Below are 24,997 nucleotides of genomic sequence, written 5' to 3' on the forward strand. Positions count from 1 at the left end.
AATAACACGAGACGCAGATTACGAGCCATCTTATAAAAAGTCAACATTTTTATTAAATAGATTTCTCAAACTTTACATATAAAGAACGCAGTGTTTATTTCTATTTTAAGTGATGTAAATTACAGGGGGTGGGGTGGTGAAGTCGCCAGAATCGGCTCGTGGCTGCCGGGAGCAGAGATTTGGGAGAGACGCGTGCAGTCACAAACAGTCGCAAAGGAATACATCAACACCACACACGCTCCACGAACACGCGAGGACCTCTCCACTCTTCACACACACACACACTTCACACGAACAAAAAATATATGACTACCACACAAATTTCGTAGGAGGAGACGCAAGCCCAGGAGGAGCTCTCACTGCGCCGTCTTCACCCTCTGGTTTCTCATCAGCGGCCGGTGCGAGCTGAGCCCCTCCGCCGAGTGTCTCAGCTGCCAACAGCTCCGGCAGTAGTAGCTGAAGCAGACCTGGGAGCAAAAACACCACCAGCAGCAGCACCACGTGACACCGCGCCCGGCATCGCACGGTCGCGTCTCCTCTGGCGACAGTCGCAAGGACACAAAGTATTTAAACTACAAGCCGTATTTTATTTCACCAGGTAAGGCCCACACCGAGCAAAATAGCTCTGTTGCAGGAGCGACCTGGCCATAAATGATTGCTCAAAGACGAAGCGGCGGCCTGTCACGTGGCAATGTATAGCCACATACTTTAAATCGCACGTCGATTTTAATTGTGGATTGGAAAAACTGGAGGACCCGGACAAAAATTAATACGGCCATAGGGAGAACAATGAAAACTCCAAATACAGGTCTTGGGGTCGGAATCGAACCCACAACCTCATGTATACCAGGCGAGGTAGTCTATATGCTCTGTATAGGTGAGCTCTTTAAAAAATCAGTTTACGTAGTCTATCAAAAATCCACTCTGCTCACCGTGCAGTACACACGTTGGCTTAGATTCCCTTCTGCACGTTGACTTCCTAACCCTCGCTCAGTCCTCCACTACCATAGCTTCACTTTCACACCGACTACACAAGCCGATGAGCAAAGGCCATTTGGTCGATACTATCTGGGGTGGATAAATACACGCGCGTCCACCACACGCTGTGTCCCCCCCCATGGGCAGGAAGCTTTGCATACGTACTCGTCGGTTTTATTAGACCCAGTTCCTGTTTCGTCTCAGGTTGCAGCGATGTTTATCGCATTAGCTTGTTTTCCCAAAAACGACACACTAAACACATTCCGGCATCCTTTAAAATGATAGTGGATCGTAAACGCAGCGCCTACTTTGAACTTGCTACAATGCATTTGTGATCTAAAAGATAAATACAATTGTAGCATTTGCCACCCTAGCAGTGGGGGTAGCGATTAGATCAATGGCCTGTAACCTTTACTGCAGCCTTGCAATCCCTTTGGTTGGCAATCTTTATAAAATGTATAATGTTAATAGAGGGTTTTCTGAAACAAAGTTGTAACTTCGGTGCCCATGCTTAATTTGTGTTCGACGATTTGCCTTCGGAAAAAAAAAATCTGACCATGGTCTCGCACCACCCCCCCTCCCCACGCCCTGGAGAGGGTACATCCCTCGCACCCCCCTATAGGGTGTGCGTGCACCCCAGATTAAGACCTCACTGGTTTAGATATTTCTAGCGGGGGGGGGGGGGGGGCACAACGGTGTAGAAGGGCGATTACCGTGGCACGGCAGAAGAAGTTTCCGGGACTGTGGCTGCAGACTTGGCAAATGGAGTCTTCCAGGTATGGGTCGATCTGGATCTGCAAAACGAGGCAACCGGATTGCGTCGATGCCACGGGGGGGGGGGGGGGGGCAAGCGGTCCCGGTCCCCCCACCGCGGAGTTCGCGGCATTGCGAGATGCACTTCAAGGGCGTTGTGCCGTGTGTCATTAAAGTTACACAAGGCTGGTGTCACACACACAGTAGACCCGCTTGTTAACGACGGCGATTGGTTTCACGAAACCGGTTGTCAAGTGATTTGGTCGTTAAGCGAGTATTAGGAAACACGTCAAAGGCTTAATTAGTTCTGATCGCATCGAAAGTTACCCCTTTGGACACGAAAAAATACTTTGTAATATATAAAAATGGATATTAATACATGAAGATACTAACATTAGAAACACAATACTTAAACGTGGTTAATCAATGCATTACTTATTACTGTTCCTACAACAGGCGAATGGTCGGTAAGTGAACACATTGGGCTCTATGGAGGTACTACACTACACACTAGGCTCTATGGAGGCACTACACTACATTACACTACTATACACTACACATTGGGCTCTATGGAGGCACTACACTATACATTACACTACTACACACTACACACTGGGCTCTATGGAGGCACTACACTACACACTACACTACACATTGGGCTCTATGGAGGCCCGTCGTTAAGAGATTAGTCAGAGGTGGTCGTTAAGAGGGGTTTCTACTGTGCTGGATTACAAGATGCACCCACAACATTTGCGCTGTACAAGACAGGGTTGGGAGTGGGTGGGGGTGGGTGGGATGCACAAGAGGCGTCAATGTTGTCAATCGTTCGCAGCACGCTGGACTTGCAATCCAGAGGTCACCGGTTCGATTCCTGGCACGGCAATTGAAACAATGGGGGGGGGGGGTGGGCGACCACCGTCAACCCCCCTCTCCTCTTCCAACCCGTCTGGTCAGAGTGGGAGGAGTAGACCAAAGTGCCCCTCTAGAACCCCGGGGGATGGTGGTGGGGGGGGGGGATTTTCCACCAGCGGTTGCAGAGCTCAAACCACTTCCACCGCCGACGATGTGGACGATGCAATCGTCGCACGGAGGAGCGGCGTCATCAAGTGGCGCGGAATTATTTTTGGTTTAAAAACACGCAAGTAGGGCCCCCCTCCCGCGACCATGATATCAAAAAAAAGGTTTTTTGGAGTTCGATTGCAGAAATATGTCTCGTTAAGCCCAAGACCACCCGACACGGGCAATTGGTAAAGATTCGTCGCAAATTTTTTTTCCAATTAGTTACGACCTCGGCACATTGGTCGGCGTGTTGGAGAGTAAACAACATTTACACATATTCTTGGTTCTTTCAGTAAAGTCACGTAGATGGGAAATAAAAAAAATATATAAATACAAAACAATAAAAAATTCTCACGACGTGTTATATTTTTATTATTTTATTATTTCCCTTCTACGTGACTTTACCGAAAGAACCAAGAATATGAATCCCTGCAGTCACGAAAGCTTTCAATCAAAATATTTGCACAATTCGAGTCCGACGTTTCGGTTGGTACTTAACAATCAGCTTTAAATCGGGCGATTTGCCAGAATTGAGATTCGGGGGGGGGGGGGGGGGGGAAATCTCTTTCTCAAAAGAAGACCTTTGTATTTTCGGTTTAGAACACAATTTACCTTCTTGGTGAACTTTGTCGTCTTTATTTCCACGATGGCGGCCGTCACGGCGTTCATGTAACTCGTGGGGTTGTTGAAGGTTACGCGGCCAGATCCTGAGAAGACAAACCGAAATGTGCCGTCAGAAACAGCCGCTCAAAATATTCTCCCAAGTCGAGGCTTTCCTGACCCCCCAAGGGCTCAAAGCGATGAGCGCGTTAAACCCCACACACGCGTCCCCCCCTCCGGATGGGTCAAACATGCCAACAATAGAACCACAGAGCTTGGGCAATTGCCGATACCGGTTCTGGCGTCTTTCCTGCCAGCCGATGGGTTTCCTGCACCTCCATGCCAACGTCAAACGGCGCACGTCAGAAGTTCTTCAGCGTTTTCCCGAGGCACGTATCACACGCTATATATTATACAGGTAGGAACAACAGGTTCCACACTGCCCACCAGGGATTATTTGTCTGTCGTGCACGAATGCGCTGTCCAAGCAAGTTCCTACCTGCCCACTTCGAAGGAACGTGGTTTTTTTTAATCTGAAAACCAAAACGGAACTTTGGAGATACGATGCCCACTCTGAAACGACGGAATCCCCAAGAAGGAAGTGTCGATGGCAAACTGCGTGTGTGTGTGTGGGGGGGGGTTCTCGTCAGAGGTCGCAAACGGGTTTTGATTCCTTACCCGTACCCGGCCGCACCAGGGTCATGTACGGGTAAGCCGGGTATCGGGTAGGGTATGGGTATCGGGTACCCGATTGCGACCTCTGGGATAAAGCCATGTTGCAGGCGCGGGTGGGTTGATTCTAGGAACTTGAATTGTGAGAAGAGACAAGACGTTGGGAAATGAGTGACAAACGGTGACTCACCAGTGACTCACGGCCTACCCGTACCCGGCCGCACCAGGGTCGCAAACGGCTACCAGTACCCGGCCGGGTAGGGTAGGGTACGGGTATCGGGTACCCGATTGTGACCTCTGGTTCTCGTACCTATGGGGTACTTGTACTTGTCGGTGTCGATTCCAGCATAGACGACGCCTCCAAACAGGTCGTTCATGATCACCGCCAGCCCCTCGGCGTTGAGCATGCCATGCAGGGCGCCCACAAACACCGTCTTGTGGCTCTCCAGCCGCGGGGACGGGAAGCTGGTGTAGTTACTGTCGGCCACCACCCAGGGAATCACCTGCACCTAGAGAACACAAAGATCCCCCGAACAGCTTTAACAGACTGATGAGGCAAGTGCTGTTAGCGAGCAGCACTTACGAAGGCCGGAACGGGCACACGAGGGGGTGGGTGGCTGGCACCACACCCAGCTGTCTTTGTCTACCCTGTGAAGATATTTCCCCCCCCCCCTCGCTTACATATTGCACAAGGGTACTCATTTGAGGCCGAGTCGATCGAGGGGGAGGCCCAGAACCGATTCAGGCAATGGTCACTGGTGGTGGCCGCGAGCGGGAATCAAACTGGGGTGGCCGGGGTTCGCAGCGCAACCCGCTGCTACACTACCGCTCCCCCACTGCACGTACACACACAGGTACACACACAGGTACACAACACTGCAAGCCTGGCTCCAGCTCCTCCTATCAGAAGGGGGGGGGGGGGGGCAGATTAACAGTGATCAATCCAATAAGGAGTGAGCCTGGGTGGGCAAATAAAAGGGACATTGAGTGGTGGAGGGTCCATCCCAGCAATCCCCCCCTCGCCCCATCGGCTTAGACATCAAATGCTGCACCTGCTGTGGATGCTTGGCCAAAAGCACCCTCGTGTTGGCGCTTGCGAGTCACGTGAACATCGCGCGCAAAGCGGGGGGAAGCCTGGTTGTTGTTTTATTTTGGACAGTTGATGAAGGCAGTGGGGGAATTGACGAGTGTGCCGAGTTTGTCGTCGTTACTTCTAACTCGCCACCGCAAGAGCCCGTGGGCGCTTGCGTGATCTACGCGAGAACGGGGCAGAGGAGCGACGCTCGCAACGACGAGCGGAAGTGCCGGGCGGATTAAAACGCAGCAGATTGGCACAGGAGGGAGGTGGTACACATCTGGCAGTCATATCTGGTCGGTCAACCCACAACACCTGGGGGAGGGGGGGGGGTCTGTGTCCCGTGACCCCCCCCCCCCCGTGAGAAAGCCTTGGGCACTCCACAAGGCCTCCACGTGCACCGTACTTGGCACACGCGCTATGGTGATGTTACACTTGGTGGTGAACGGCAGCCGTTTTTACATGTAGAAATTCGTTTGCACTGTACGTTGCCAACTGTGCTGAATTGGAGGTGCAGGGAAGGACAACAAACTAAACACAAGCAGTGCTAAAGAAATGAGTTGTCAATCTGGATGTAAAAGTGCATAGCTCCAGTGGCTTTCGAATATCGGAAGGAAGAGCGTTCCAGACGGCCGCAGAAGTGCATCCGAAAGCGCGCGATGCGGCGACCGTCTTTGTTAGACGGCTAGCAGCCAATAGCCACTGCGAGGATGACCACCGGAGTTCACGTCATGAAGGTTTATGCTCCTCGACGAGATCAGCAAGGTATTGTGGGGTCACATTTGTGGCAAGCGATTTGTGTGCAATTAGTGCGACCTTTTCAGTGTGGTGTGGATGAGGAGGTGGCGATTTGGCCAAGATGTCAAATCGACGATCGTAAAAAAAAAAAGAAAACGACGCAAGCGCGGGTACCGACCACTTTGCTCTTCATTTTGCGGCTCGACACCTCGTAGTAGTACATGTTGCAGCCGAAGGCGTTGTTGTAGTTGCTTTTGCAGGCCTGCAGTAAGGCGCGTATCGACCGCTCTTGCTCAAACAGAACGTACACGTAGCCTGACACAAAGAGAGCCGCAACACCGCACGTTACGCGCAAGCAAAGAAGCAAACGACATCGTCAATATCTTTTCGAAAAACACTTCGTTGCTTACGATTAGGATATGCTACGTAATTATCTGGCCTAATTAGTGTCGTTAGAACCTCCACCTCCACCTGGCACAACCAAACGAAACAAATTGTCACGTGGGCAGGCATTTATCGAGGCAGTTGTTATGGTTTCAGCTCACCTCAAAGTTTAAAAATTCTCACAACCACATTTAGCGCTTTGATACGTTCCTGCATCTTGTTCCAAAGATGCTTGATGGCGTTAAGAAAAACTTCGGATATAAATTGTTAAGTTTAGTTGTAAAAATCGTTCAACTTTTTGACAAGCCGACAGATTACCATTCGTGTTAAGTGTGTCTACACGTGACAATCTAATATGTGTATCAGCTTATGGTACGGGTGGCGGAGGGTCTTGGGACAAATCTTAGCCTGATCATTCTACGGAAAATTCAGAAGTCAATTAGGAATCATTATACTTGGCTGTGGAAACCTGTGTGCTATATATAGAAAATGCTAATTTCAGCCACAAAAAGTCTGGATTCACTGCGAAAATATTTCGGCATGCCACGTCCATCTCGCCTTATTTTGTTCTAATAGGATTATAGGAAAGTAGGGCATGAATATCTAGGATTAGTATGGACTGGTATAGCTTGTACGCCTGTGGTAGTGCCATACGCCACTAATTCTCATCCCAAAAAAGCCTAGCAGCGTTCCAGAAAATATTAAGACATTTCAGTTTAACACGTGACCAATATCGTCCTGAGGTTTTTGGGTTAATCGCGTAAATATACACGTGTCGTTAAAGCCGCCACCATCCGACACAGCCAATAATAAGTAAGGTTTGTCACGTAAGCAGAACGTGGCAATTCGTTGCGAGTACAGCAACACCGGTTGTGTTGGAGAGTAAACCCACGACAACATTTACAATTCGAGTACCACGTTTCGCCATTAATTACAAGCAGCCTCATCAGGCAACAGCCAGAGTTTGTAGATAAAATCTTCCCGTTTCGGTCTTAAGAGGGGATGTGATGTCGTCGCTTGTGAAGCAATCGCGTGCGAAGGCCACAGAGGGAGGGGGGGTTAATGTTTAATGTGTGCATATAAATTACAATCGATATCCATTACCGGTTTGGTTGTTCATAGAAATTGCAGCTGCGACTAGAGCATCGTCTACAAATGCGATGAAAATAATTTCACTTGACGAAATAGATGGATTCCGTTAGGGTCTTATTTTCAATGACGTCACACGTCACGTGCACGATACCTTTGGGAAACGCTTCCTTGCGAGCCGTCTGTTGCTTCCCGTCACGCACCGGCCACTCGACCACCAGAGGCCCAAAGTTCTTCACGGAGTTCAAGATCCCAGCTGGCACGCGAACAACAAAAAACAACTCTTGCTTTGTTTTTTTCGGTAAAGTCACGTAGGCAAAAATTTTGAATAAATTAAATCACGACGTTTCGGGCGCAACACAAGCATCCTTCTTCAGGTGGGGACAACTTAGCGAAAGCACACCGCTTGTAATGCGCCCGAAACGTCGTGATTTTTTTACCTACGTGAATTTACCGAAAAAGCCAAAGAGTACGAATCCTTACCGTCACGAAAACTTCACATCTAGTATTAAAACCAAACTCATCGTCGATGGGAGTTGGCCAAATCATCATAAAAATACGAGAACACGCAGAGCGTGAGGTCAATTTGTTGGCACCCCGTGTTTGGCTGCCTTCCCCCTCTCTCCGCTCGCCTGTGGCTTTCCCGCGCACCTCCAGAATCTAAAAACGCGAGCTGCCGTTGACGAATGTGCGCGATAAATAATTTCACATGAAGGGTCCTTCAATCCACTTTGGCGCGTTTCTACGTTGCCACGAATTTACAATGATGGAGGGGGGGCGGCACTGAACGGACCATTGCAATGTAAAAATCCCAGGATTCGTACAGACATCCCACACAAGCTTAAAACTTGCTTTATCCCCAGAGGGTAGACCCTATTCTTATTTTTTCATACTTTGATACTGGCAAAAAAAAAAGCCCCATTTTGTAGCTGCTCACCCAGAGCTATAAATGCCCCGATTAGTGCATCGTGTTTGTGCCATTCGCCTTTTGGCGTTCTCTGATCCGACACTGGTGAGACTTGGCCCTAAAGACGCTGTCTCTGGTGTAGGCCAATCAGTTTCAAAGACAATGCATCCATTTTTATCAGAGCCACGTGTTTGTTTGTATGCATGTTCACCACAAGTACGTGGTTAATGCAGACATGATTCCTCGCAAAAGGTTTCTATTTGGTGTTTGAACATCTTGATACCTGTTTTAGTGCCATGAAGGGTAAAATCCATTTATTGTTTTTTCATAGACGTAACATTAATTTAAGTGAGGTAATTTCCTGTGAGGTCGTGCTTGTAAATCATCCAAAATATCGTATCTAGGCCGAATTTTCCGATTAGTTATTTTTTTTTAATACCAAAAAAAAATCAATTACCATATCCCACGCACAGGAAACGAATACCGAAGCATATTCTTGGTTCTTTCGGTAAAGTCACGTAGAAGGGAAATAATAAAATAATCAAAACAAGTATATTTCGTAAAAACAAAGTTTTTCACTATAAATCCTTTATATGCGTGGCAGCTAGAGTCCTCTCGTCCTCTGGCTTGAGATGGCTGCCACCTATGGGTCAGATGATTGCATTGCACCATTAAGCAATTGGTAATTAAATATAATATTTTTGTCCTAAAAAGTGTAAAATTTTGGAAAAACATTTTCACGAACATTAATTGTCACGCACAACGAGTCTGTGTGGAAAATGGCAGCTCGATTGGATCACGGGAAGTGGGTTAAAAAACGACCGAAAGATTTGCACGGTCATAAGCAAGCAAGCGAACTTAATATAAAGGATTTAATAAAACATAATAAAATACAATTCTCACGACGTTTCGGCCACAACGCAAGCAGCCGTCCTCAGGTGAAGAACAGCTCTGTCGGAAAGACAGCGTCTGAAAACATTGATTACCGAAGCCTTTAAAAACCAGACTTCCATAGAGGTCACACCAATTAGGACGGCACCACCACCTTCGGTGATGTCCCAGGGAACGCCACCCATGAACACCTTGCAGGAATAGGTGGGACTCTGGTGACTTCTCTTGGGAAGCTTGCCACTCCACCCGCATTTGGCGTCGCTCACCACTGCACCGAGCACCAACAGGGCAGAGACACAATCCGCGGGTGGCATGGGAATCAAAACTCGGGAGAAACGCATCTAAACTAAACAAAATTGTTATTTTTACCAGAGAAGGCCCAACGAGCAATGTAGCTCTTTCGGAATTGACCTTGCCACAATAGCCCAACGAGGTGGGCTCATCACCACGTGGACATTTATAGCGGCCAAATAATCGAAAACGTACGGCGATTCTAAAATGTGGAGGTGATACAACCCGGAGGACCCGGGAGAAAAATCCACACGACCACAGGGGAGAGAGACGCGCAAACTCCAATATATTAGACGTTAGGGGTCGAGATTGAACCCACGCCCTCTTTGCATACCAGGCGAGGCAGTTATCTCGCCACCGTGGTGCCCTGGTAGTGATATTTATCCAGGGCTGGATGAACCCACAGGCCTTGGGCCCTCATTCTGGCCCTGCATTGCACATTGAAGTAACAGCAGAGCTACGGCAGCGTGGAACAGTGATCGGATAATTTTGTCTTTTGATTGACGATGACATTATTTCATGACCGCTGCAACAAGCTGCAAAACACACTGCCCAACCGCACCATCGTGGTATCATCGCGATAACCCCAATCCTGAGCAGTGGAAGCGACATGAGGGGGGGGGGGGGGACGGGCAGGAAGGAGGAAGAGGAGGAGACCGACACCTGCAGACTTCTTGTGCAAGAGCGCCTCCTTCACGATGTGACAGGCCGGCAAGCCGGAGGTCGCCGCATCGGCCGGGGCGAACGGCCTGGCCTCAATGAGACGCGGGACCCTCCCGGTCGGCCCGTCACGCGACTTCCTCGTCACCGCCGGAACAGACGACCTCTTGGTGGCCGCTGGCGCCTCCGCCTCTTCCTCACCTCCACTCCTCGCTAATTGCCTACTGCTCAACTGCTGCACATTGTAGAACCGGACACGGTGAACGGCACATGGTTTTTGTAGCCAGTATTATAATTAGGGATTTTAAATAGAGCGTTTTTCTTTGGGTTAAGCCATGTATTGATCTGGCCAAATGTGTCGTAAAATCCTCCACCACCTGACCCCACAGCCAAACATTTATTTTACGAATCACATTGTACGAGCGTTTAACGCGCCACATTATTGCGTCCGTTCACAATTCTGACGACCAACTTTTAGCGATGGATAGATTTAGCTTGACACTGTGCCAAAGTGCCTTCCGGACGCAATCCACCGTCAGTTGAAAAAAGTGTTCAAAAATTGGACAAATTTGGCAGTGAGAATTGTTCTCCAATCGTCACCGGCGAGCCCAAGCAATCACAAAGCGACGCTTTGTAAGGAAAAAAAAAAACCCCCCACGCTTGTACACGCGACAAAAAACACAAGTTGGCAAAAAATAAATCTTGCGAATTGGGAACCTGAAAGGGGGGGGGGGGGGGGTAACACAATAGTTCTTGCATGCTGGAGTAAAAACGCATCGACATCCGATGGTCGCGCGTTTATCCATTCACTAAAATTGTATCTCTCCCGGGGGGGGGGGGGGGGGGGGGTAGAAATGAAAAGGGTATATCAAAACTGGCCGATCCTAACATCGCGTTCATGTTATTTTTGTTTCGTTCGGTTATACCCCCACCCCCAACGCCTCCCCCCGACCTTTCTCCCCCCCTCCCTAGTTAACCCCCACTGCTTCCAACCGTTACCCCTCTACCCTTGCAGGGTTGCATCACGTGCAACTTAAAAAATCGGGGCTCCCACTTGGGGGAGAATGACTCAGTGGAAGGGGTTGTGGCTGCACCGAGTATCTCGCGCACACCGGAATACAGCCCCCCCCCCCCCCACACTCGGACTCTTTGGGGTTAACGAATGATAAAAAAAACCCACACGACACAAATGAAACCCTCAAAAGCCCTCACCGTCACTTTGCAGTGCGGCGCCAACGCGGCCACGTCGACGTCACCACCCGCATCCCCCGCGACCTTCCGCTGCGTGCCGGGGCCGCCGCCGCCGCCACCGAGGAATTCCGAAATGGCGAAACGGAGGAGCTCCACGTCGACAGTCGATGCACCTCCGACCTTCTTCTCGTTCCCGTCGGCCGCCGCGTCGCCACCGTCGCGCTGGGCAGAATCGATCTTCCGCGCGGCGATGACGACGGCGTTCCCGTCGCCCTCGTCCGCGTCTTCCCGTTGCTGCTGCTGTTGCTGCTGCCTCCGCTGCGGTTTCTTCGCGCAGTCGGCAGAGGCCTGCTGGCACGCCGTGGCCGGGCACGGTTGCGGCGAAGGCGCGGAGCCCTCGCACGGAGCCGCCGGGCACTCGGCTGGCGTGCATCGACCTGCGTCGGACAGAGCGCGCGCGCTGCGGCGTTGGCAATTGGCTTCCCCAACGAACGCATTTATAAAAGGTCACGTTCTATGCACAAAGTGCTTGCCGCACAAATGAATCAGACAACCTCTTGTGGTAAGGAGCGTAAACATTCATGCGAACTCCCGTCATTCCCTGCAAGCAGCGGATTCTTGGATGGCCGTCGAACGAAGAGACGGTCACCGCATCGCGCGCGCTTTCAGATGCGCTTCTGCGGCCGTCTGGAACGCTCTTCCTTCAGATATTAGGAAGCCACTGGAGCCATCCACTTATAAATCTTACATTGAAAACTAATTTCTTTATAACTGCTTTTCGTGTTTAGCGTGTTGTCCCCCCCCCCTCCCGCACCTCCGATTAGCACAGTTGGCTACGTACGGTGCAAAAGAAGTTCAACATACACAGAGCACGGGGATCGTGGTGGAGGGGAGCCAGCGAGGGGGTACACGGCGCGTGTGGGTACACTGGGGATCTACCCAACCACCCGGACACGCCAAACTATGCCGCTACCCACCACACACACCGCATGCCGCTACCCACCACACACACCGCATGCCGCTACCCACACACACACCGCATGCCGCTACTCAGTGGGGGTGGGTGCTGTAGTGGTGGTGGGTGGTCTGTGGAGGAGAGGGGGGGGGGGGTATGTAGAGCTTCTTTCGCACCGTACGTAGCCAGCCGCGCTAATTGGTTGGCCTTGTACGGTGGACAACTGAACGCACAAAACACTTCTAAATAAATGGTAGTCTGTGGGTGGCGGTCTGTGGTCGAGTGGGTGAGTGGGTGGTCGAGTGGGTGAGTGGATGGGTGGGTGAGTGAGTGGGTGGGTGAGTGGATGAGTGGATTGGTGGATGAGTGGATGGGTGGGTGAGTGGATGGATGTGGGTGAGTGGGTGAGTGGATGAGTGAGTGGGTGGTCGAGTGGGTGAGTGAGTGGAAGTCTGTGGGTGGGTGGCGGTCGCACACAAGCCGCTCAGGTCCAGGTTGTTGTCGAGCAGCGCGTTGATTTTGTGGAACACGGCCGCGTTCCTGCACGAGCAGCAGGAGGAGGCGGCGGGGTGCGCGGGCGCCACCAGCATCTTCATCGCCGCCGCAGTCGCCGCAGTCATCTCCCGACCCTGCTGCTGCTGCTGTTGCTGCTGCACGTCTCCTCTCCCCGCAGGATAGCAGCCGAGGCTGGGCATCGCGCGGGCACAGCGGGGCTCACCACCCTCGCCAGACTCACCCCGCCGAGGGAGCGGGGGGGCAGGGTGTCTCCTGCGGTGCTGTGCGAGCGAAACGAATCGGGTGGCAACAACAACAACAATAACAAGACGATAACGAGTGACTTGTGTATAGTAGCGACCGTCGGCTTTGTAACGCGCTCAGGGTTTTTGGCACGGAGGTCGCGGATAAAACCCGCAGACGAGTGTTTTGTGCAGCCCGCCAGAACCGACGATTTTAACGATTGCCCAAGCTCTGGCGACCCTACATTGAGATCATCGGCCACCCGATAATGGCGGTGGCGGCGGTAGCCCTAATGCTTCGTTGTGGGACTTGCCGTGTCTTTTAATCTTGAAGAGCGCGAGTAATAAGGAGAGAGGTTGCAATACCGTCCCCGTGTAGAACAGAGCCTTGACATTCGTGCTGCGGTTGATTCACACGGGGAGGGGGGGGGGGGCTTTCAAACTCGATGTGGTTCTCTGCGGTCTCTACGACTACCGCGATGACGGGGAGGGAGGGGAGAGTCATCATCTGTACCCGTAGTCGAACCTTTGCGATTGACGCGGATGGCTTGCGTACGGGTTTGCGAACGACGTTCAACAACACGGATTAACAACAACCCGCTCGATAATTGTTTTTTTTACCCTTTTATCTGGCAACAAAACTAACACCTTTTTTTACAAGGAGTCATGTTTGCATTGACCACAATACCTGCAGTCGGAATGCATTGACCACAATACCTGCAGTCGGAATGCATTCCGACTGCAGGTATTGTGGTCAATGCAAACATGACTACTTGTAAAAAAAAAAGGTGTCAGTTTTGTTGCCAGATTGAAGGGTAAAAAAACAATTATCATATTTTGTTACTGGCAAATGAGGTTCCAATGGTGTAAACCCGCTCGATGTTCATGTCCGTCATGCAATCCGGACAACTCGATGACAGCATTTCCAGGACGGTTCCCGGCTGACGTTAAGCCACGGAGTTGAGCAAAAGCAAAGCGCCAACAGTTCTTTTGAGTATCGTGGTCTGTTGCACAATGCTTGTTGCTTAAAAAGAAAGTTTGCTTACTGGCCTGCGCCAAATGCTTCTGTTGCAATAGATGTTTAACACAGCAGCGGTCCGGATCCGAGATTCAATCAGCGGTAAAAGCGGTCGCGATGCAAACAGCAAACATCGCCGGTAGCGTTCGTTGCTGCGCACGTGACAGGCGTAAAAACAAACCGAGACAAAGCACGGCTATACATTCTCTTTGGTTCTTTCGGAAAAGTCACGTAGGTGAAAATAAAATAAATAAAATAAGATAATAAAATAATAAAAATACAATAAACTAAAAATGAATACGTCTTTTTATTATTATTATTTTATTATTATTATTTTTCACCTACGTGACTTTACCGAAAGAACCAAGAAAACTTCAAATCTAGAATTCACGGCTACATTCTTTTACGAACAAACACAAGGAGGGGGGGGGGGACAAAACGAAAGTGTTTAACTGGACAAACAAATTAGTAACCGGGACATTCAAGTCCGATCCATACACGGGGTTTTCTAGAGGCGAGCTTCTCCATTGCCGAACCGGCCAAACCTGAAACGCGTAACTGGTTGCGCCGTGGCTTCGAGTGTCTCTAAGTGTGGAGAGGCCACGGAACGAACCCCCTGACCCACTCACCCGCATGGCACGCAACGCGACCCCCCCCCCCAGCTCCTCCATGGAAGTCCAAATCCACACCGCGCCTCGCTCGTCACGGCATCTCGCCAGACTCCACACGCGGTGGACATCACGGGCAGGGCTTCACATCTCTCTCGAGATTTTACGGAATGTCGGCGTAAGGCACTACCACTAGAGTGCAAGGTTACTCCCAACCTCAATATTCAATTAGCGTGCCCTTCATTTCTGAAGTTCGTCACGGTGGCTAGGAGATGTTAACTACCTCGCCTGGTATGCAGGAAATCGTGGGTTCGATCTCGACCATGACGCCTGCTGCTGTATGTTTGGAGTTTGCGTGTCTATCCCCGTGGTCGCGCAGATTTTTATTCGGTTCCTCCGGTTTCCCCCCCCCCCTCCACATTTCGAATCAACATTCGTTTAAGAATATTTGGCTGCTACAAAACGTCCACGTGGTTGAGCTACCATTCGTGACAGCCACGTCGCTTCCGAACAACAAAAATGAGAGCTACGTAGCTCAGTGGGGCCTTACGTGCAGGGTAAAACAAAAATAGTTTAGTTTCGTTTAGTCCTATGGAGACGTTAACATAAATCTATCAACAACGAGATGCGCGGGGCTCACCGTTGTCGTCAGCGAAGGGGTTGCGGTTTTTTTCGTTCGTCAAGCGAGACGAGACGACTGCTGCTGTGGGAAGTGCCAAAACAAATCCTGGAAACGGCGGCTGAAATGAAAGCGATGAGGGTTTTTATTTTTACAGGCAGAAGAGACGGAGGGGGGGGGGGGACGGTTTGTGCCACCTGATCGACCGCACACACGCGGCACGCGTATCGAGAACGAGCAACGGGGCCCCTCCCGGTCGAGGGTTTCTCGCCACCAAAAAAAACCGCAGCTCTCTCGCGAGGAGCTGCGCTTGGGGAGGGGAGGTGGGGGAGATTCTCACGTGGGCAATTATGGCACCTACCACTTAGTTAAATCGGCAATTAACCAATTTGGGACACTTAAGCCCAGACACAACGGCAGCTGTGGGTGAGAGTTCGCGTGGCTTTCGTGTTCGTCGTGCCGTTCATTAGCGAGTGGACCGGGTTGGTGGTGATGGTGATGAGAGATGCAGATGCGTTACCGTATTGTGTGGAGTATGAGAAGGCGACTGAACGTTAAGGGCCCACGAACCCTAAAACTTGTGCCCGGTGTGAATTAGGTTAGACAAATCTGATCTCTTTCTCTCACACACACACACCTGCCGTATTATTAGACGTACCCCCAACTGTTGTTTAATATTACAGGGGTGAGGGGGGGAAGGGGTTAATGGGGAGGCGGGCAGGCGCGTCGTATAATCCCGAGAATACGGTAATTGTCACACGTGGACGAGCCCGCATATTCCCATTGTTCAGAGATCGCGATTCGAATGCCCGTGGGTTTCGCGGCGGCTGCCGTGATGACTCAATTACATCGCGCAAACAATCACGGCAGTCGTCTGTTCATGGGGGCGGCCGTGTTCGCGAAATGTCTTTCCCCGAATGGAAGAGCCGCGATCGAGCGAAAACGTGTTGGGGGGCGTCCATAAATGACGTCACGCGATTTTGGACGATTTTTGACCCCCCCCCCCCCATCGTCACACGGCGTCACAAAAAGTCAGACCCCCCCCCTCAAATGACGTCACAAAGCTTTGCCCCCTTACCCCCCCCCCCCCCCAAAAATAAAAAAAAAACATGCTTCAAATCGCTTTAAACTATTGTCATTGTAGTGTGCATTTCATGTGCCGCTGCACTCTGATGTTGTAGGATAAATTTATTTTTTATTAAAAAGTCTATTTAATTAAGTAGAACGTTTAATTTTATTGTTTGTTGCGGTTGCACCCGAGTCAAGAGCTGAATGGCTCACAGGGTTATTGCAAATTCATTATGATCGTCATCACCACCCTCTCATTATCACCAACCTATCATCATCACCTTATCATCATCATAACCACCCTCTTATCATCACCACCACCAGCCTCTCATCATCATAATCATCACCAACCTTTCATTATCATCACCACCCTTTCATCATCATCATGCACCTCCGATTAGCACAGTTGGCAACGTACTGTGCGAAAGAAGTTCAACATACACACCGGCTTTAACGTCACATTCGCACACAACCGTTTACTGTGCTCTAAGTATGTGTATATTTGTGTAAAGTATATGTGAGTGTGTAGATAAGCTTGTGCGTAAATTTATGAAATGTAATATTCAGCACGTCAATGTCTATATATGTGGTGATGCTGGAACGCGCGCACACCAAACCCGGGTGAATCACAGTACTTACCGGTGCGGGGCGGTTGTGTTACCCATGACCAGAGCCCCTCCTGAGGGGAGGGTCTGTGGGGTGTGTGTGATCCCACAGAACCCCGCCCCTCGGTGGGGAATCGTATAATGAGAGCAGAGGGGCAGTTCGATCAAGCCGAAGACGAAGAACCAGCTGAAGACTGAAATCCGTGCTAGATAGATCCTGGGACTCTTCTGACCCGCTGTCCTTCTAAGGGCCGGGCAGAGCAAGCCAGTGGTACGACCCCAGATGCCAAAGAGCTCCATTTTGGTCTCATCTGACCACAACACTTTCACCCAGTTGTCCTCTGAATCATTCAGATGTTCATTGGCAAACTTCAGACGGGCATGTATATGTGCTTTCTTGAGCAGGGGGACCTTGCGGGCGCTGCAGGATTTCAGTCCTTCACGGCGTAGTGTGTTACCAACTGTTTTATTGGTGACTATGGTCCCAGCTGCCTTGAGATCATTGACAAAATCCTCCCGTGTAGTTCTGGGCTGATTCCTCACCGTTCTCATGATCATTGCAACTCCACGAGGTGAGATCTTGCATGGAGCCCCAAGCCGAGGGAGATTGACAGTTCTTTTGTGTTTCTTCCATTTGCGAATAATCGCACCAACTGTTGTCACCTTCTCACCAAGCTGCTTGGCGATGGTCTTGTAGCCCATTCCAGCCTTGTGTAGGTCTACAATCTTGTCCCTGACATCCTTGGAGAGCTCTTTGGTCGTGGCCATGGTGGAGAGTTTGGAATCTGATTGATTGCTTCTGTGAACAGGTGTCTTTTATACAGGTAACAAGCTGAGATTAGGAGCACTCCCTTTAAGAGTGTGCTCCTAATCTCAGCTCGTTACCTGTATAAAAGACACCTGGGAGCCAGAAATCTTTCTGATTGAGAGGGGGTCAAATACTTATTTCTCTCATTGAAATGCAAATCAATTTATAACATTTTTGACATGCGTTTTTCTGGATTTTGTTGTTGTTATTCTGTCTCTCACTGTTCAAATAAACCTACAATTAAAATTATAGACTGATCATTTCTTTGTCAGTGGGCAAACGTACAAAATCAGCAGGGGATCAAATACTTTTTTCCCTCACTGTATGTGAGGTATGAGCAAATGTAGTGTGGTGTATAAACTAAGCATTGTACGTGTGCGTATGTATGTAAACGTGTACTATTAATTATATAATGTACAGAATACAAACGTGTACATGAATGTGTATATAATGTAAATACTATGCGTAGTGAACGCACTTTAGACTGTGCTGTCTTTCACGTTAAAAGTGCACGAGAGTGTGTGTATACGTGTGAGTGTAGCTGTGAGTATTGTCAAGCTTAAACGTATGGAACATATGTGCCGTGTACAAACTGTGAACTGTGTCAAAACGTTCACGTAAATCACGTGTGTGTAAAATATATGCAATCCCAGAGTGTGTAAAGAGCCCACGCGATGCTTATTACTGGAGAGCAGTGGTTTTTCTTCTTAACCTGGGGGTGCATCATGCAGCCCCTGGGGGTCGAGATGCCCTCTTTGGGGGTGCGAGATGTCCTTTCTGGGCGGTAGCGAGACCTGGCCAGATTTTATTTGAATGTAAATCATCTTAAACACTGTTCTGCCTCACGGCAGGTGTTTTGCACAATGAAAATGGGTGCGGACGTTTGACATGTTGGGCAACGTCAAGGCAATCTTAAGGTGGCCAACGAAACAAAAAAAAATCACAAACATGTATAAATAAATTCTAGATTTGAAGCTTTCGTGACTGCAAGGATTCATATTATTGGGTTTTTTCGGTAAAGTCACGTAGGTAAAAATTTTAAATTAATGAAAGTAAAATAAAAATAAAATAAAAATCACGACGTTTCGGAAGACGGAATCTTGTGTTGCCTCCGAAACGTCGTGATTTTTATTTTATTTTTTATTTTACTTTTATTAATTAAAATTTTTTTTATCTACGCGACTTTACCGAAAAAACCCAAGAATATGTATAAATTAACTCTCCGTGGTTTCGCGTCGCCAAGGAGGAAGCGGCTTGTTGGTGCCCCGGACAGAGGCGCGTTGGAGAGGGCGACTCGGAGATGCCCTCGAAGGACGCGACGGGATGAAGGCGTCGGCGCGTCGGTAGAATGAACGCGCGCGGAAGAGCGCGCACGTGTCCGCCTCTCGATTGCGAACAAACTTTGGAGGTCTCCGCAGCCGCGGAGATCCCAGAGTGGCAGCAAGGAGCATCGCAGCAACGCAAGATCCCCCCCCCTCCCCCGAACTTCCCCCTCCACCACCCTCCCCCATCAACTCCGATTAGCACGGTTAGCTACGTACGATGCGAAAGAAATCCAGCGTACGCACACACACACGCGTATCATTTTGGATGCTGGCAAAAAAAGGTTCCGTCGATGTAAGTGCTCGGTCCGAGCTGGGAGTGTTTTGAGACGTGCATTGTCTGTGTGCTGTTCTTTGGTGTAACAGCGGTGGTGAGGCAAGGTCGTAAAGAAAGCTGTCTCTGTTGTAGGTCAATCCGTTTCAAAGACAATGCCTACATAATCAGAGCATGCTTCTTTTCATGTTTGGCACAAGCTTGTGTGGTTAATGCAGACTTGATGCCTTGTCACCGGCATCTATTTGGTGTTTGAGGGTATTTTACAACTCCTCTTTGGTTCTTTCGGTAAAGTCCCGTAGAAAATGAAATTAAATAATAATAGAATACGAAGTCTCGATTGCAACACAAGCAATCATCATCAGGTAAGAGTGAATGAGAAAAAACAAACATAGTAAACTTAGAAATAGAATGCAATACAACACAGATAGGCGGCTAGCACAACAGTCAGCACCCCACCTGGTTGATTACGTTCTTCCAAAGATTTCTAAATTCGAGAGAGACAAAACACAGAGACGGAGACAACATCGACAGACACACAAGCAGAGAGACACACACACAAAGACACACCGAGCGAGACGGTGTCTTTGTGTGTGACGATGGCGCGTGGTGGTTGTGGAGTGATTATTGCAGAGCTGGGCTGATAAAACACCGTGGGAGGGCAATGGTGGCAGCATCTGGCCTGTCAGTAACCACGTGGTCACCGTCCCGCTCCTCCTGCCAGCGAATATTGCACACTTCACGTGGCCTCAAAGTGCACCTAGCCAGGCACGAATGAATACCCCTCGTGGTGTGTAGACATCGGCACTTGGGAGATAAAGGCGGCTGGGCCTGGTTATATGGTCACCTCCTCGCGTGCCGTGCTGACCTTCATTAGGTGCTCGATAAAGACACACGTGACCCAACAGCCGCGTCGACTACGTGGGGAGATATTTGTGCAGTGCGTACACGTGTGTGTGTACACACAGTTCGAGTGATTTCATCTGCCCTACAAACCAACGCCAGTGACGGATTCTTTGTTGCGATGTATAAACATCGCCACGATCGAGGCAAAGGTGACTGACTGGGCGTGTGTCGTGCCGGCCTTCAGAGGTGCTCGCTAAGAGCACTTGTCCCAACAGTCTGTTACAGGCTATAGGGGGGATCTTTGTCTTTGTGATGGTGTATGGGGAGCGGTAGTGCCAGCAGTTCGCTCGCTGCGCTATGAACCCAGTAAACCGAGTTCGATTCCCTCTCACGACCAACACCAGTGACGATTATTATAACTACAATGACAGGACAGACATCGTGTTGCTCGCAGTAGACATCGTGGCTATCGCGATTTTCACGTGAAGACGGGCGCTTGTGTCGCGTTCGAAACGTCGTGATTTATTTTGTTTTATTTCTACCTACGTGACTTTACCGAAAGAACCAACGAGTATTTCATAATCAAGTTCAGTTTTTTTTTTCTTCTCTCCGAAAAAAAGTGCTCCCACTTGTTCCCGTCCTCTCTGTTTCGGACATTTCATGTCGGGTTCCGCCTTCAATTTGAGTCGTCCCAGCAGAGCCGGCCCAGCCACTAAGCGACCCTTGCAATTGCATAGGGCCCCGTGGCCAGCAGAGGGCCCCCTAGAGTCACTGCTAGCAAGTGGGTGAAAAAAATCATACATCAAAGGGGCCTGCAACCAAATTTTGCTTAGGGCCCCCAAAGGTCTAGGGCCGGTTCTGCGTCCCAGGGTTCACTCGAAACTCAGCTGTCTACTCCAGATGCGTCCCTCCTCCGACGGGACGCCTCCGATTGTTGAGCGAACTTCTTTGTACCCGCACGCGCGATTCGCTCGCGTTCATCCCGAGCCCGACCTCGGCTCCCCTTTCCCCCGAATGAAGCTCTTCCGACTTTTGATTCTTCAGCGGTTCGTTCGCATCGGAGGGGTGTTTCTGTTGCACAATATCACGACGGCGTTCTGCAGCGAGCCGCGAGCTGGTGAATGTTTGTCCATTGAACGTTTGTGTGTGTGCCTTTGTTTCTCAAAAGCAAATCTGCCTCCCCCCCCCCGCTTAATATCTATTAATGTCGCTGTATGACTAATCTTGGCTAATCGCGTATCAATCGCCTCGTCGAACTTCGCTTTTAGCGTGGGTTTGGATGCGTTATTCGCGTTGTCTTAGTGTGGCTGGTTTGTTTAGGTAAATGGGTTTCACCGTCTCTAAAAACATCTGTATTTTAATCTTGATTTGAAGCTTTCGTGACTGCAGGAATTCCATACTCTTTGGTTCTTTCGGTAAAGTCACGTAGTTAAAAATAAAATAATAAAATAAAGCACGACGTTTCGATTGCCACACAAGCTCAGCAAGAAAATTTGTTTTCTTGCTGTGGGTTTCCCACCTGATGATGATTGCTTGTGTTGCAATCGAAACGTCGTGATTTATTTTATTTCTAACTACGTGACATTACCGAAAGAACCAACGAGTATTAGTATTTATGCCTTAGGCAGTGAGTGCTTGCATCTATTTTTACTGAGTTGAACGATCTTTGTTATCGCCTTCTATGGTTATGAGGCTCGGTGGAAAAATGCAATTCTGCATCATCTCCAATATCCCATGTACGTTGAGCTTCTTTCGCCCCGTACATAGCCAACCGCGATAATCGGAGGAGTGGGTTCGAAGGAAAACAAACTAAAACACAAAGCAGTTGTAATAAGTATGGGGGGAAACCCAGCGGCTAGCGCGTTCACTGCTCGTTGTAGAGGTTCGCGTTTCGAATCCGGCAGGTTGCCCTGGTTAATACTGAGGGTGTCCACTTCGCAAATAATAATTCCCTGACGTCATGAAAAAAGAGCGTAGACCATTGTGTGTGTCGGCATCGCGGTACAAATTTGTCGATAAAAAAAAAACGTATTCGCGATATGTATTTATTTATTTGACCCCTATTTAACCAGGTCATACATCTTGGAGATTACACACATCAGCAGTCACCACGCACGACTGGTAGACGAATGGTCGCTTGCAGGCCCGGCGCTGAGTCACTTTGTGCCACACACGTGCTGAGATGAGTTGTGGCGTACGAGCTCAAGAAGTTGTATTATATTGTTCGGTGGAGGCAAGGGAATCTCGATTGAGTAGGAGTTTGAACAACTCCCCACCTGGTTGATTACGTTCCACAAAAGATTGCTAAATGTGAGAGAGAGAGACAAAACACAGACACGGAGACAACAGACACACATGCAGATAGAGAGACACACACAGGGGTGTATATCTCGATGGTGCGTGGTGGTTGTGGAGTGATTATTGCGCTGCCCTACGAGGTTGTGTCCGGCTCACGGCCAACGCCAGTGACGGATTCTTTGGTGCGATGTATAAACATCGCCACGAGCGAGGCAAAGGTGACTGACTGGGCTTGTGTCGTGCCGGCCTTCAGAGGTGCTCGCTAACAGCACTTGCCCCAACAGTCTGTTACAGGCTATAGGGGGGATCTTTGTCTTTGTGATGGTGTATGGGGAGCTGTAGTGCCAGCAGTTTGCTCGCTGCACTATGAACCCAGCAAATCGAGTTCGATTCCTTCTCACGACCAATACCAGTGACGATTATTATAACTACATGAACAGGACAGGCGACATGTTATCATGTAAAGTAACCATAAACACATTAAAAGGCAGAGGTTTACAATTTACGAGTAAAACTCTACTATTTACACAATATGCATAGACGCAAAATGTAAAAACTTAAATATCTTGGTAACAGTAGCCAGTCAGTTGTTTTAATTGTCATATTTGAATTCAGCACATCAAAATCCATAACAAACATCACATTTAATCTCTGAAAGCAGACGACGTCAAAAAAACATCGTAGACCAGTGTTTATCTGAACCGGTCTTGGGCCTCCCCTAGGTCGACTCAGCCTCAAGTGTGTAAACATCGCCACGATGGAGACAAAGGCTGCCGGGCGTACTGCTGTTTACCCACCACCTCGTGTGCCGTTTGTGGCTTTCATAGCTGCTGCTACTCGCTAACAACACTTGCCCCTACAGCCTGTTAGGCAACACGGGGGATCTTTGTCTTGTGTTGATTGCGTGTCTGCAAACGTCTCGCCACGGGCAAATTCTTGAGACGAAGTGAAGTTTTCAAAAAAATTTTTGTTTTTGGCTACTGGGCAAACCTCCCCACCTTATTGAATTTAGTTTGAACCGAGTGACCCCCCCCCCTTCGCGTAAACCCAACGTAGATCTGCGAAATAAACGTGTGAATAATGGACGTCGATGTTTTGAACCAATTGTTCCATTTTGTGAGGTTATCCTAACTGGCTGGTGACTGCACGCGAATAAAAACAAACATAATGCGACGGGCGCTCTGCACGCGTGGCGTAATTTCGTTTCTTGCTCGCTGGTTACTCTTGGAAACCACCAACATTGGTTGCGATCAGTGATTCATCTTCTTGGTTCTTTCGGTAAAGTCACGTAGAAGGGAAATAATAAAATAAAATAATAAAACATAATAAAATACATTGTAATACATTGTATTTTATTATGTTTTATTTTTATTATTTTATTATTTTTATTTTGTTTTATTTTTATTATTTTATTATTTCCCTTCTACGTGACTTTACCGAAAGAACCAAGAAGATAAATCCCTGCAGTCACGAAAGCTTTAAATCGAAATTTTACGATCAGTAGAAAGGTCTTTCATATCGTTATAGGTTACCATATGGATTTACATTTTATCGCAGTCATTTGACATTGGCAAATTCATACACGAGTATTCAACCAATGACTGTCACGATATCATTTCACACGTTTGTAAGTCACCTCGCGTACCCCCTGGGACATTGCCACGTACCGCAAAGGGGCCGAGTAACCCCCAGGGGACCCGCGTACCCCCACCGCTTTAGAAAGTCGCACCTCTCACTTCGGACGTTGACCGCCCCCCGAAGTTTGCGCAAATTCGCCGCGGGAGTTCGCGCATCAAGACGAGGCGACGTTGTCCGCAGAGCGACGGGGACCTTTCTGGCAAAGTGGAAGCCACCGGACCCCAAGAGGGCCGTCGTTTAGCCATCACGCGTGGAAGGAGGGCCTGCAGCCGATCCAAATGAGCTTGAAGCTATAGCGACAACGTAACTGACGCAACACAGCGCTGGTGGACTATCAATTTGGCGTCCAGACTTAACGCGTTTCTGGGACAGTAGTGGTCTATTTATAATAATTATATAATAATTTTTACGTATAAAGCGCCCTTAAACAATCGTTCTCAGGGCGCTACGCACGGAAAGACGGAACATTGTTTGACACCAACCATGAAGAGAAGTGAGAAAGACGTTTCACAATAACTAAAGAGAGACAAAACCGTTTTAAACAGAGGCGTTTTTAGTCGAGATTCGAAGAAAATACCCAGTGCGCATTGTATGGCGCGCGGCATTAACCAGGGCCGCCCGCCAGGTTCCAACCACGAGTCCCAGAAAACGAGCAGCGAGTGAGCTCTCCCTCCGGGCAACGTCAAAGTGATCGTAGCAAACGGGGGCCCAGAGCTCCCTTCGTGCCCCTCTGATACTGCGAGTAGTGTGCGTGCGTGGACCAGCGCCTTCGGTGCATTGACCTCGGTTGCGCATCGCTGCTCCGGCGTGTGTGCGCGTGTGTGCGCGTGTGTGTGCGCTGGGTCACGTAGCCCGCATGCCCAGCCACCGCGTGCTTAAACAGCTTTTGTTCAGCCGGATCGAGGCGGCTTAA

At 49.3% G+C, this 24,997-nt stretch overlaps 1 protein-coding gene across 2 annotated transcripts; it reads right to left on the bottom strand.

Moving 5' to 3' along the window:
* Window positions 1–26: 26 nt before the first annotated feature.
* On the bottom strand, window positions 27–15,842 carry LOC144734779 (cytoplasmic polyadenylation element-binding protein 1-like). 2 transcript variants are annotated; one of them, XM_078617149.1, is made up of 12 exons: window positions 15,746–15,842; window positions 15,247–15,346; window positions 12,719–13,019; window positions 11,310–11,725; window positions 10,101–10,332; window positions 9,301–9,414; window positions 7,503–7,604; window positions 6,054–6,190; window positions 4,373–4,571; window positions 3,403–3,497; window positions 1,692–1,772; window positions 27–467 (listed from the first exon to the last, which is right to left on the bottom strand). In XM_078617149.1, exons 3-12 carry the CDS (start codon window positions 12,936–12,938, stop codon window positions 357–359), a joined length of 1,707 nt encoding a protein of 568 aa, XP_078473275.1. In that variant the 5' UTR covers window positions 12,939–13,019; window positions 15,247–15,346; window positions 15,746–15,842; the 3' UTR covers window positions 27–356. The 2 variants fall into 2 exon arrangements, with proteins under 2 accessions (XP_078473275.1, XP_078473274.1); XM_078617148.1 differs by lacking the exon at window positions 15,746–15,842 and having other exon boundaries at window positions 15,247–15,583.
* Between the last annotated feature and the right edge of the window lie 9,155 nt (window positions 15,843–24,997).

Source organism: Lampetra planeri, chromosome 53 (genome assembly GCF_965212315.1).
Source record: "Lampetra planeri chromosome 53, kcLamPlan1.2.h2, whole genome shotgun sequence".
Lineage (NCBI taxonomy): Eukaryota > Metazoa > Chordata > Hyperoartia > Petromyzontiformes > Petromyzontidae > Lampetra > Lampetra planeri.